This window comes from Ovis aries, chromosome 1 (genome assembly GCF_016772045.2).
Source record: "Ovis aries strain OAR_USU_Benz2616 breed Rambouillet chromosome 1, ARS-UI_Ramb_v3.0, whole genome shotgun sequence".
Classification (NCBI taxonomy): Eukaryota; Metazoa; Chordata; class Mammalia; order Artiodactyla; family Bovidae; genus Ovis; species Ovis aries.
Window position 1 is genome coordinate 99,241,340 of NC_056054.1, and position 13,731 is coordinate 99,255,070.

At 44.9% G+C, this 13,731-nt stretch overlaps 2 protein-coding genes and 1 long non-coding RNA gene across 7 annotated transcripts; 1 reads left to right on the forward strand and 2 right to left on the reverse strand.

Annotated features, from left to right (window-relative positions):
* Nucleotides 1–73: 73 nt before the first annotated feature.
* PEX11B (peroxisomal biogenesis factor 11 beta) lies at nt 74–5,666 on the reverse strand. Its single transcript, XM_027973962.3, has 4 exons — nt 5,584–5,666; nt 4,665–4,780; nt 4,060–4,261; nt 74–1,277 (listed from the first exon to the last, which is right to left on the reverse strand). Exons 1-4 carry the CDS (start codon nt 5,637–5,639, stop codon nt 875–877), a joined length of 777 nt encoding a protein of 258 aa, XP_027829763.1. The 5' UTR covers nt 5,640–5,666; the 3' UTR covers nt 74–874.
* Nucleotides 5,667–5,734: 68 nt separating this feature from the next.
* LOC114116810 (uncharacterized) lies at nt 5,735–8,570 on the forward strand. Of its 2 annotated transcripts, none has more exons than XR_003590596.2 (2): nt 5,735–5,825; nt 6,690–8,570. It is a non-coding gene; the product is annotated as an uncharacterized LOC114116810 (long non-coding RNA). The 2 variants fall into 2 exon arrangements; XR_003590598.2 differs by having other exon boundaries at nt 5,735–5,820.
* A 614-nt stretch (nt 8,571–9,184) lies between these two features.
* Nucleotides 9,185–12,972, reverse strand: RBM8A (RNA binding motif protein 8A). Of its 4 annotated transcripts, none has more exons than XM_027973979.3 (6): nt 12,848–12,972; nt 12,506–12,565; nt 12,303–12,377; nt 11,980–12,116; nt 11,571–11,707; nt 9,185–11,458 (listed from the first exon to the last, which is right to left on the reverse strand). In XM_027973979.3, exons 1-6 carry the CDS (start codon nt 12,912–12,914, stop codon nt 11,413–11,415), a joined length of 522 nt encoding a protein of 173 aa, XP_027829780.1. In that variant the 5' UTR covers nt 12,915–12,972; the 3' UTR covers nt 9,185–11,412. The 4 variants fall into 4 exon arrangements, with proteins under 4 accessions (XP_027829780.1, XP_027829772.1, XP_042109458.1 ...); XM_027973971.3 differs by having other exon boundaries at nt 12,303–12,380; XM_042253524.2 differs by having other exon boundaries at nt 12,811–12,972.
* Between the last annotated feature and the right edge of the window lie 759 nt (nt 12,973–13,731).

Below are 13,731 nucleotides of genomic sequence, written 5' to 3' on the forward strand. Positions count from 1 at the left end.
CATGGAAAACCCAAACCAAAGTAACAGAAATAGGGGCCTCAGATGACCAGAACACACAGGACCAGACCAAATATCAATGAGCAAATTGATCTTTAATCTGCTAACCTGGAAGGCTTGCTGTCCATCATGGGCTTAGGCCTCAACTATTTACACAGAATCATTGTACAATATTTACAAGATGCTAAACATAGCATCATTCTGGATAGGCAAAGAAGGGGTATGGAAAGGCTAGAACAAAGCCATGAAATCAAAGTGTAAGCAGAAACTTGCAGTGTGAGTAGAAAGAAGGGGAATGGCAAATCATGAGGGAAGGTAGTGAGGTAGACATGAGCGAGGAAAAGGAAGCATGAAACTACTTCTGGTGCGTGTGGGAAGAGCCCACTGGGACGCAAAGCCTTTAAAATTATGATCTGGAGTCTGGAGGCAAAAATAACTGCCACAAGTCACTTTTGTGAGGAAAAGGAAGAAGACAATTAGAATCTTACAGACCATAACTTCTACTTCCCATACCAAAAAGTAACTCTGCTGATTAAATTCCTATGACAGGGGGCTGAGAAGGTACAAAAGGGATACAGAGACAGAATCTTAAACAGACTTAAGAGGCAGTAAGAAGAGTCAGGAGAGACACAGACAGTGCAATGAAGGAGGAAAAGAACAAAAGCTGGAGCAGATCTGAACGTCTGAATCATCCAGTTGATTTCACAATTCACCTTTTCTCATCTCATCTTCCCCAAAGCTCCTTCCTTTTATTCCCAAATCTCTGGATTTTTAACTTTAACCAAGGAGTGGAGTTAGAATGACGCTGGGACACAGGGATGATCTATAAAATTCCATCTCACCAATTCAGGTCCCCTCCTTATCCTGTACCAGCATATCAGGGCTTGAGTCGTAGCCAAGGGCAGATTAGGGTGAGAATAGACAAGATGGAGGACACGAGGCCACAAAGCCCCACAATCCCAGGGCCACAGCGCCAGAGGCCTAGTTTGTCCAGTGGGATGAAGAGATCACAGGCATTTCTGACTACATCCAGCAGGAGAGGGGGATGACCCCGAAGGACCCGAGCCAGCAGCAGGACCCGGAGCCGAAGCTTCAGAGCCACCTGGGGCAGACCTCCTCCTGGAACCCCTGGACCCCCAGGTCCTCCAGTTTCAATTCCTCCTGGGACTCCTCCAGAACCCTTCAGTCGCCGGCTACAAGCTGAAGACTCTTGTTCCATCAGTAGGCGGATCTCATAAGCATCACGGCTCAAATTCATGATGAGGGAAAACAGATAGTACCTGGGATACACAGGGAAGAAGGGTCAGGACGGGTACATATACCCACCTAGCAAATCCAACAGAACACTTAAACTTTTTTCCCTCATAGTGCAAATAGATTATACATTAGAATATCAGAAGTAAATATTATTACCATTAGAAATGTCCTTTCACCTTTCTGTAACTAATGTGTTTATGTATGTGTACCTTAAGATCCTGGTTTAAAAGTAATGAAGATCATGAAATAGTTCAAGATTAACCTCAAATTTCACTCTTCCACTTGGCAACCCATTAGCACACATGCATTGAACCTGAACTACAATAATGCAACTTTTTTTTTTTAGAAGAACAGCTTCAGTTGTTTCAAAGATTCACACACATAATTTAAATCCAATCCTTTTGTTAAAGGGGAGAAAAAAAAAGAAGCCAAGCTTGCCAAATGTTTTAATTATAAATTCCTTAAGAACAGCCTACATCAAAAAATTTTTTAAAATCCATTCTGAAAATAGTGGTCTGTATTCAGTATAACTGTCCTACCTCTAATATAGACCCTGAATCCAATCACATCTATCTATTATACTTAGACCATAGTCTAAGCCAGGGGTCCCCAATCCCTGGAACCAGGCAGTACAGCAGGAGGTGAGTGGCAGGTAAGCCAGCGAAGCTTCATCTGTATTTACAGCCCCTCTCTATTGCTTGCACCCCCTTGTTCTGTGGAAAAATTTTCCATAAAACTGATTCCTGGTGCCAAGAAGATTGGGGACCACTAGTCTAACCAACCATCATCTCTTGCTTGAACTACTACTTTAGTCTTTTAACTGGTTTCCCCATGGTCACTCTTGCCCACCACACCTAACAATCTAATTTCATACAGCAGCTGACATAAATGTAAATCACATTATACCCCTTCTTAAAACTCTCGATGGTTTCCTTCCTATCACATTTAGAATAAAATACTACAGAACTCAACAAGTGACTCTGCCTCTCTAACTCTATCTTGTACCATTCTTTCCCTCAACCACTAGGCTCCAACCATACTGGTTTCTTTTTATATTTTGATCCCATTCAGCTGATTCCTGCTTTAGGACCTTTACATTACCTAGTCCCTCGATCTGGAATATTCTCCCTCCAAAACCTTCACATGGCTGGCTCTTCCTTGCACTTCATGTCTGAGCTTAAATGTCACCCCTTCAGGAAGGTCTTCTCTGACCGCCCATTCTAAAGTAGCAAGCCATTTACCATCTTATCACTTGACCCTACTTTAATTTCCTGCACAGCATTTACCACTCTCTGACGTTTTTCTTATTTACTGTGTCTTTGTCCCTTCCCATTACAATGTAAGCTCCATAGGAGCAAGGCTCTTGTTTGTCTTTACCACTGCATCTTTGTGTCTAGACTTACGCCTAGCACATAGTAAGAGCTGAAGAAATATTTATGGAATGAAAGAGTAGACACGGCATAGAAACTCTTCTAGAGAGTTGCTTTTTCACACCATTCTATCCATGCCTCTGCCCCCATCCTTCATATACCATAAGCCTTGTTATAATTGTAAATCACTGAGAAAGATGAAAAGCAAGACATAAGCAGAGATGGAAAGAAGCAATATAATGTAAAATAACAAAGCAAATCATAGGGAAGCAAAAAACAAATATAGGTGATATATAGACAGAAAATTTTATTCTCAAATCATATTCCTTTCCACCTTCACTACCAGCCTGCTCTTTAATCCAAGCCAACATCATTTCATGGTCACATTAAAGAATCTTCTCCTCTTTAGTTCTACTGCAATCCATTTTCCACAGTACAGAAAGACAGATCTTCTAAATGCAGTTTGAATCATGTCACATCCCTGCTCAGAACCACTGGACTTAGGATAAAATTTAAACAAAACTAAATGAAAAAAATCCTACCATCACCTAGACGACCTTGCATGAATGATCTGGCCCTGGTCTACCTCTCCAGTTTGAACTTGTGCCCTTCCTCAGTACTGTCAACCACACTGGCTTTCTTTCCACCGCTCTAATTCTAAGAAGTCTTTCTTGCCTCAAAGCCTTAGAATAAGTCATTTGCTGTTTCTTCTTTATACTGCTTGCTTTGTATAACTTCTACTCAGACTTCAGGTCTGAAATAAAAGTTCATTTTCTCAAAGGGTTCTCTTTTCCCTGACCTTTATATCTATATTAGCACCCCCGTTATAAAGCTCTAATATCCTACGTATGTGCTAAGTCGCTTCAGTTGTGTCCGACTCTGACCCTATGGACTGTATCTCGCCAGGCTCCTCTGTCTATGGAATCCTCCAGGCAAGAATACTGGAGTGGGTTGCCATGCCCTCCTCCAGGGGCTAACATCCTATACTTTCCCACAAATATTTGGTTTGGTGATTATTTGTTTTAATATCAGACTCCCCTACTAAACTAGAAGCTTCATGAGAGCAGGAACCATATCTACTTAGCTCTTTGCTTTATTCCCTGGCTCACAGTAAGCAGCTACTAAGTATTTTTAGAATGAATGAATGTGTAGACAATGAGGGGCATAAATCTGTGGTATAGACAGAAGAAGAATTAAAGCAATATAATTAATATCTAGTCTTGTCCAATCTTAGTCATTCGCCATGAAAGAGCATCCCTCTTCCATCTGCCCCCATTCATTATTCTCTGATGGTATAAGATCTAAATGAAGATCTGAAGCCAAGTGATTCAGACGTGTATATTCTGGGAAGACCTTAAAAGATTGTTCTCTCATGAAAGGCAAGGTAGGCAGTATGAAGAATAGATAGACCTTGTAGGATAAAAGAATATCAAACCTGAAAGAACGCTGGGCCCACTTCTCCTGATCCACACGGGGAGCGAGTCCAGACTTCCCAGCCCACAGGACATTGTCACAGGCGAAGTACAAGGCTCTATTGAGATGACTAACAGTGATGCAGAATCTCAGGACAACATCTGATAGGTGCACAGCTCGTTTGGCTGACTCAAGGGCATCTGCTGAGTTACCAAGGCGTAGAACTTGTGGAGATTAGCAACGGAAAGCAAGGATTTGAAAGTAGAAAGGCAGACACAGAACAAGATACAGAGAAAGAGGGAAAGCAAGAGAATGAAAGTCAGGCAAGTGATAGAAACAATAATAAACAACTTTTTAAAAAACAGCAGAAAGTTTAATCTTTTTTAGTTCAAATTTTTTATTAATTTGTGTCCCAGTTTAGCTTTCTCAAATCTGCCTCATTCTCTCCAATCCCTCACTGACCTTATCCCTGCTGTCTTATCTCAGCTGGGAGGCCTGCACAGGATAAGTACAGAGGCAAACCACGATGCATTGGCACTGGTCAAAAATAGGAAGGAGGGACTAAGGAATAATGGCTGGGGATGGAAGAAGTATTGGACTAATAAAAGGAAAGGCCTAGTTACTTACGCTTTCTTCCTAGGCTCAGATGACCTTCCAGTTGTCGAATCTGTTTCTGTAACTCAGGACTGGCCCCATGTTTCTGCAGTGCATGGCCAAGAAGAGAGCAAGCATATTGGGCAGCCCTGGAGGAGAGAGAGGTAAGGTAGAGACCTCCTTTATCTCCCCCTCAAAAATGTCCTCCAAAAGGCAACCATGGATCACCCCCTTCCCAGTTTGAGACCGTTCCCTTTCCTCCTCTTCAGGCCTATATCTTAGTTTCTCCCCCAGGCCAAGGGAAGAGAAAGGCATTGAGGATACAACAGAGCCTAGTAGGGGCTGGGGAACACTACTTCGAATTGAGGAAATGAGATTTAACAATGATGCAGCCTGAAGAGGAGAGTGAAGAAGGCAGGAGGACCATCGCAAGACCACAAGCACCTCAGTGAGTGTGCAATGTCCTGTGAAGGGCCGGGAGATGGCTGGAGAACAGGTTAGTCTTCAAAATAGGTGAACTAAGAGATCTTCAAGGCCCTTGAGATGAATGAAGACTAGAAGGCAGGGCGGAGGTGGAGGGCGGAGGGTAAAGGGGATAACAGGAACTCAGGAGTGCCTCCTTAGCTCTGAGGACACAGTCCAGATCTCTATCTGTCACGGGGAGAACGCTCCTCGTCCCACCGTCGCCCAGGGAGGAAAGTATTGGTCTTTTGTGAACACACAACCCTGAGCCGCCTGCCCGCTGGCCCACTCGTGCCTCAGTTTCCCCATCTTTCTCACGAGCAGGAACGAATCAAGGCCTCGCGGCCGGCTCAAATCAGCCCCTCGCGGTCCGTCCGGGCCCCCGTAGCCCGAGTTGACCCTTTTTGACCCCCGTAGTGTGAACTGACCTCGCCTCACGAGGCTCTTCCTCTGCCCGCCCGCCCGTCCCCCTTTCCTATTCGGGCCGCACCTACACAGTCGCTCCCGGGCCTGGCTCTGGGCGCTGAAGCGGACCCAGGCGTCCATGACAGCGGCGGCACCCGTTCTGCAGCTCCGCTCCCGCCTCGCTTCCCGCCCCTAGTCACGCCTCCCGAACGACCCAACGGTGCCGCACGAGGGACAAACATCATCAGAAACTGAAGCGAGTGGAACCGGCCCCTGAAACGGAATTTCAGAACGAGAAGCACTTGTCTCTGGGCCTACATCTGTATGGTTTGTGTGTTTGGCAGGGGGGATTGGGGGAGGTGGAGGGGTGTGTGTCTGTGTGCGTGGTCTCCGTCGTCTCGTTCTCTAATCACAAGATCTCTATTTCATGAGCAAGCCTCCAGAGGCACAGTCTTCTTTAAATATTCTGGACCAAGGGCGAGGCTTGCAGGAGTCGGGGCGGAGCGAGAAGGCGCCGCAGTGCTCTCTCCAGGACCACTAGGATGGGGTTGCCCCTGACCCAGGGGTGCTTACAGCGGAACACTCGCCACACACACACACACACACACACACACACACACACACACACACTCACTCTCACGCTTCTATCGAATTCAGGGCTCCAGGGGGCTAAAGGAGTCTGCGGAAGTAGAAACCAGCACCAGATTCCTAGTCCCTACAAGCCCCTGACAGTTGGACAGGTGACCTCCAGATTACAGACGGAGTCTCCAGAGATAGAGGCTTTAGTGGACGAAATTCGCAAAATAACCATCTCAGATCCTAAGGAGGAAGAAGAAACTGGACGCAGCTCACCTCTTCAGACCCACACTTCATCGCCCCGCCCCTTTTCTTTCCAGGTCACAATGTCTGCAGGCAACGTCACCCCTTGGGGGTCATCAGCGGCGGGGGAGGAGGTCTGGGTAGGATCAGGAGTAGAGGTGGAGGGCGCAGAGCTGCCCACCTTCTCAGTTGCCGCCAAGGTGCGAGTGGGAGTGACTGTCGTGCTGTTTGTTTCTTCGGCTGGAGGGAACCTGGCCGTGGTGTGGTCAGGGACACGGCCGCAACCCAGCCAGCTCCGTCCCTCTCCGGTACGACTGTTCGCCCATTTAGCAGTTGCCGACTTACTGGTCACTTTTGTGGTTATGCCCCAAGTTGCGACCTGGAATATCACTGTTCAATGGCTGGCCGGGGACTTTGCATGTCGTACACTCACGTTCCTGAAACTAGTAGCCATGTAGGCCGCAGCTTTCCTGCCTGTAATTATTGGGCTCGACCACCAAGCAGCCGTACTCCACCCGTTTGGACTGCGCTCAGCTGGTAGGAAACTTCTTGGGGTAGCCTGGGGACTCAGCTTCCTGCTCACCTTGCCCCAGGTGAGTGACTTGGGACTCAGGGTTAGACTGGACAAGAATTTGAGTACATAACATGAGCCTTCGGATTCAAGGGGTGTGCTTGGCCATAGTCAACATTAATCCTCAGGGTGGGAGCCTCTGCTCTTTTGCAAGTTACGATCATTGCATGTTAATTTGTATTTCTATTGAGTCTGTTTTTACTACACTTGGCTTCCACCTCTTTGCATCATCGTAGTCCCAACCTTCTTCAGATTATTGCAGGAAAGCTTCAGAGCATGGAGTTTCCTCCAAGGGAAGACATTAAGAAGACAGTGACAAGAAAACTAAAAAAAAAAAAAAAAAAAGAGTGAAATCCGGGACTTTGGGTAAAACTTTGTGATACCTTCATTCATCAATTAAAAAAAAAATAATGCAGTTCCCCCAAGTGCATTAAATGCTCTATTAAGGATAGAGCAACAAAGTCCTTCAAGAAATTTATAGAGGAGTGCAGAGTCAAATAAGTAGGCAATTACAATATAATGTCCAGTTAAGTGTTATGCTAAAGCTAAGCATAGGAGCTAAGGAACAATGAGGGGTGTCTGACCCACTTTTGGTCATTCAGGGAAAGCTTCCTGACTTCCCAGAGATATCAAAATTTCATTCTTGAAAGATAGGTGTTAGGACAAAGCAGGAGGAATGCTGGAGAAGGTGGAGGGTAGAAAATCTCAAAAGTAATCACAGTTAAAGTTGAGGGCTAGAAAATGGCAAGTAATGAGCCTGGAGGGGAAGGAAGAGCCAACTTCACAAATATTAAGCTTGTACTTTATCCTAAGGGCAGTGGGGAAACACTAAAGTAAAAGGCAGAGGGTAACATAATCAGATTTGTATTTTTTACTCTAGCTTTATTGTGTCAAAACTGAAACAAAAAGGTGCATCTGAACTTGAGTACCAATTAATCAAATCTCAGTATTGAAAACAAACTATAAATCTAGAAGAAGAAAAAAAAAAGCTAAATATGGAGCAATTCCTTCAAAACAAAACCACTAACACCATCTGGGGAAAGGGTGTAAAGCAGCATCTCTGAGCCTATGGTTGGGATTATGTCAGGGAGAGGGGTTAACATTTCAGTCTCTGGAATAATGCATTGTAGTCACATTTAAGATTGGATTCTTAAATCCTCAAATATTAGAAATGTAACTACCAAAATTAGTCTGACTGCAGTTCTAAGACAAACAAAAAATACTGCTTCCAACAGTATGTTGTAAACAGGACCCCTTTGCCTGTTGCCTCAGTGCAAAAGAAATTAATTAGGTTTATATGAAATTAATTTTAGAAGTGGACTGGGAATTAGAATTAGGACTGTTTTTGTTGTTTGTATTAATTTGCTCTGTTTTTTCTGAGTCTAGGCTCTACCACTAACTAACTGGATAACTTTGGCTAAATCACTTGAAATGCACAGACCACAAGATTATGGAATAGATGAATTTCATCCTTCCTTGGAGCCTGACAGTCCAACAATGCAATTTCTATTTGCTTCAATTGCAAACTGATGGTAACATGATTCAGGTGCAAAAGGTGTTATTTTGGGTTCCAAATTATCAACCTCTTTAAAAAAAAATTATCAACCTCTTGTATAAATTCTGCAGTGCCCATATGTTGCATTTAAAATGTCAATTAAAAATTGTTAGCATGGTCAAGGGAATATTGGTGTAGGTAGAAATTATTTTCATAGACTCATTTCCAAGTATCAGAAGTAAAGGTTTCTATAGTAGGTAGTAAAATATGAAATGCATATAAAATAGTCAAGAGGCTGGACTAAAATATAAGTCCCTGAACCTTGCCTGTTTTTAAACCTTCTTCTCACAAGTCAGATGTTTTCTAGGCATAGTGCCAAGCCATGCACACACACCACCCTCACCACACCACTCTCCCTGCCTGCTACGAAGCCCCACCACCAAAAGAAAAAAAAACAAAAACCCATCCAGGAATACATGGACTCAAGATAGGGGTAAAGGAAAGACCACTCCCCAAGTAGAACAGCCTGGTCATAACTCCAAGCAGTTCATAAAATCATGTCTCCGACTAATACTATTCACTTTTCCTAAAAGTCCCTCATGCCAGCTGAAATCCCTTTCTGAAAGGCCTCATATCTAGGAATTTGATACCTACTAAGTTTGCCTTTTATCAAACTAATACTGACTCAATCTACCTTACCTGAACTAAGGTACAAACCCTGAAGCTCTCAATTGAAAAATGCTCTTTACTGATTCAAACCAAAAACTAGTTTACCAAAAAAAGGAGGGGCAGCCAACAGCATTTGGAAAATGTTAAATTTTATTAATGTTATTTTACCATTATAATTATTGTACATAGGACTATAACTAAAGTCACTTTAGAGAGTGACTGCAAAATAGCCTGCAACTCTAGCACCTCCCATTTTATACAAGATTTATTTTTCCCACAGAATTAATCACAGACACATCAGGAAAATAATTTCAGCTAAAAACGGTGAGGGAAAAAAAATGTTGGTGAGGTGGTAGAGATATCCTCTTATAAATGGTAGATAGTACTCAAAAGACAGGATTCTTTTAAGTCCTGGATTTAATAAGCATAGCCTAAGAGGAAAATAGGGATTTTCAAGATACATTTCTAACCTTTTAAATATGACACCACAGATGTACCATTACTCAGCACTGAAGGGAATTAAGAATGGATTGAGATTATACACTGTATTAGCTCCCAAATTTCTTAACAATCACACACACAAAAACGAATGAATGAATCAGGAGGAGATAGTGTTAAATCGGTAGGTAGCTTGGCAGGGGAGAAGGGAGACCAGTTCTAATAGTCCTCGACTCCAATCTAGCTGTTCCTGTTCCACACTGTCCAAGTCTCTATGGCAAGAGATCATCTATAACCTCTTCACCTTCTGCTGCCTCTTTCTGAGGCCACTGACTGCAATGACCATCTGCTATAGCCGCATTGTCTGCAGTGTGTCCACTCCTCAGACAAGGAAGGGGAACCACAGTGAGACTCCAACCCCCAGGCCCTAACCCATACCCTAAAACTATTGTCTAGCCTCATTAATACGATAGCTATCTATCAAACCAAGGAGCTTGCCCAGTGGCTTAGTGGTAAATAATCTGCCTGCACTGCAGAACACTCAAGTTCAATCCCTGGGTTGGGAAGATCGCCTGGAAAAGGAAATGGCAGCCCATTCCAGTATTCTTGACTGGGAAATCCCATGGACAGAGGAGCCTGGTGGGTTTTAGCCTGTGGGGTCACAAAAGAATCCAATGCAACTTAGCGACTAACAACAAACTGTATCTCTAGCAGCTAAAGCCACACTAACTTCATTGAATGCTTTCAATTCTAACCAGCCACTAGCCATCACTCTCTGAAGTTGAGTTAGCTAGGCAAGAATTAAGGAGAAGGGAGATCAGTATTTTCCTTTGCTCTTGGACACCAACACTTCAAACAGACTTTGTAGCTTCATGTACCACAGCACCTCAATTGAAACCTTTTTTCCAGCTTGTCTGTCATAATCTCTGATGGGAAGGGAGCATATAGTCCCAGGCTGGGAAGGGGAGGAGGGCTTGCAGCATTCTCTTATAGAGGGAAGAGCTCTATCTCACAATTTCTGCCTATCAATTTAGAAGCTAAGTGGTTCTGAATTCGAGTGTATTTTCTAAATTCCCAGCCCCTGCAGGTGAATTTGCCGTCTGCCGCTCCTTAGACAATCACTCCCATGTTCGTCATCGGGCCCTACTACTGGCCCTACTTGTCCTGCTGACCTTCATCTTCTGCTGGACACCTTACTACCTTCTGGGTCTTTGGTACTGGTTCTCTCCCACCATGCTAACTGAAGTGCCTCCTAGCTTCAGCCACATCCTTTTCCTCTTTGGCCTCCTCAGTGCTCCTCTGGATCCTCTCTTCTGTGGGGCCTTCACCTTTGGGCGCCAAAGACGGCATCAAGAACATAGTATAGACTCCTCCAGGGAAGGAGGTTCTGGAAGAGTGCCCCAACAGGAGATTCAAGCTCTGAGACAGATGGAAGTACAAACAAATGTAGCAACAAGAAAGGCAGGAGAGAAAAAAGAGACATCTCTATGATACCACTTGCTCAGGACAGCATATATAGGAACAGAATGAATGATTATTCCTTACTGTCATGAGAACATCTTACTTCTACCCTTGCTCTCTTAGCTTCAAAGAAAAAGAAATACTGAGCAGTGTCTCTACTTGACCCTGACACTGGAGACTGTATCTAACGTAGAAACTCACACAGAATTCAGTCCCTGGGAGAAATATCTTCACAGTGACCCATACTGTCTCACTGTAAATAGTACTCCAGAGCTTGCAATATTAGAAAAGGAAAGTAATTAGAAAACAAAAATTGTACATTTATTCATAATTCAAAAGAAACACTAAACAGTGTAACAGATTAAATATAAACACAGTGAGTTCCACCCCAGCTGTATTTCTCCAAGGTTGCATGGTCAAATGGAATCTCTGGAGAGAACACCTGAACAACAGAGGATGGGTCAGCGACGTCTCCGGTCTGGACTCCTGCTGCGTCTCCGACCACCTCTAGAAAGAAGGAAAAGGGGCAGGGTCCATGAGAGGAACATAATACTATGTCCTTATTCTGCTTTGCTCATATTCCTTCCACTAAGATAATGTTTTGCCCTCTGCACTTTACCTCCTCTTGCCCTTGGGTGGACCCCGAACAAAACACCAGTCCACGCTGATTGGCTGTCCCATCAAATCCTGGCCATTGAGTCCCTCCATAGCAGCCTGGGCCTCCTTGTATGTTTCATACTCAACTAGAGTATACCCCTAGAACAGGAAAAAAACAGATCATCAAAACTCCATCAAGCTCTTTTCTACTCAACTAGGAAAATCTATCAACCTTAAACAACAAATGCACGTCACATCCCTATTATACATACAACTTGTCTGTCTGTTTCTGCCTCTTTGCTATGTCTAACAATCAATTCCCAATCTCATTTTATTTCAACTCTTGGCCAACCACAGCCAACGTGGGAGAACTACCAATGCTGTCTAAGGGTTATGGATGAAGAGAAGCAATGGAGTATGGCTCAGGATACCTTTAGATATCCTGTACGTCTGTCCAGATTGAGGTGGATATTTTTTATTTCTCCATACTCTGCAAATTTATCATGGATGTCTTCTTCTGTGGCTTCCTCATGGACTCCAGTGACAAAGAGAATCCAACCTTCAACAGCTGTAGGTAGGGGAACAGAGGAAAGTTGTTTGAGCACAACAAACACTTCAGCGAGATCACATAAGTAGTGTGTGTGCAGGCTCCACAGAGATTGGTTAAGCGACCTCTGACTCCATGCCTACTGGGTTTTACTTCATTGGTCCCTAACTCTGTACAGACAGATCCCTACAGGTTCCATTTACTTACAGCGTTGTGGTCCGGGTTCATCGCCATCCTGCTCCACGCTGTCATAATCCTCACGCATCCGCGCTCGAGAACCCTCTTCTATTAGAAACACACAGCAGATCACCGGAAATCCCCCTTCTCCTACTGTTCACCGTAGGTCTGAATGGGGATTCCAAAACTCGTAGCTCTCTCCATTCGACCCCATTCCACCCACAAACACTCACCGGAGCCAAAGCCACGGCCCTTCCGTTTCTTCGCTTTTTCTTTCAGTTTGTGGATGCTCTCTGGAGCCCCAGAAGAAAAGGAATAAGTGAGAAAGGTAACAGTTGTTTACAATATTCTCTCTGCAAGACATTATCTGAAAGCAAACCCCACCACCTCCAGGCTGTCCCTCCCGGCCCGCCCCTCTTCCTCCCAAAGGGGGCGGAGTCTCCAACCAACAGAACCCGGTTCCCTGGCTCGTCCCTGGCTCGTCTCCTCCCTACTGGGGACAAAGATTATATTTTCCTAAAACGTCCTTCTCTCGCACCTTCCCCGCTTCCCGCAGCCGCCTCCACTGTCCTCACCGTCCCCATCCTCATCCATGGCGAAATCCTCGCCCCCAGCCTCATGAAGATCAAGTACGTCCGCCATCTTTCCTTCCCTCCAACTCTCGTCCGTGCCGCTCAGGCACTTGGCTCCTCGGGAAACTGTCGCGGAAGGAAAAGGTCATCAATCAAGTTGACCAATCAAAAACTAACACTAGGTCCCGCCCTCTGCGCGGTAAAAATACGCAATGGAGGCGGGCCTAGTTAGGGAAGATAACGGAAGTGTTACTGTAGCCATCTTGAGCGGGTCAAGAGCAGACCGCGGCGCCCGTGGGCGGCGAGGTAGGGGGTGGGTGGGGCTAGTGAGTTCCTCTTAACCAGAGCTTCGGACATGACTGAGCGCCTAACACTAAGCATCGAAAAGTAACTACTGACGTGAAAAGTGAAAGTGTTAGTCGCTAAGTCGTGTCACTTCTTTGCGATCCCATGGGCTGTAGCCCGCCAGGCTCCTCTGTCCATGGAGTTCTCCAGGCAAGAATACTGGAAGGGGTTGCCATTTCCTTGTGAAGCCCAGCCAAATTTTTATTAGCGGGTTGCTTTTCGTCTCTTTTCTTTCCATACCAGGAACTGGAAGCTGAAGAAAGTTTTTTCTCTAAAAACTTGCAGGCCTGTACTGTACCGAAGAGCAGCCGGATCTCTGATGGAAGCACTAAAAAAAAAAGTTAAGTCAGCAATGCTACCTCAAAAAGCTGCGTCTGGAACGTACTGTTCAGTTCAGTTCAGTTCAGTCGCTCAGTCGTGTCCGACTCTTTGCGACCCCATGAATCGCAGCACGCCAGGCCTCCGGGTCCATTACCAACTCCCGGAGTTAACTCAGACTCACGTCCATCGAGTCCGTGATGCCATCCAGCCATCTCATCCTC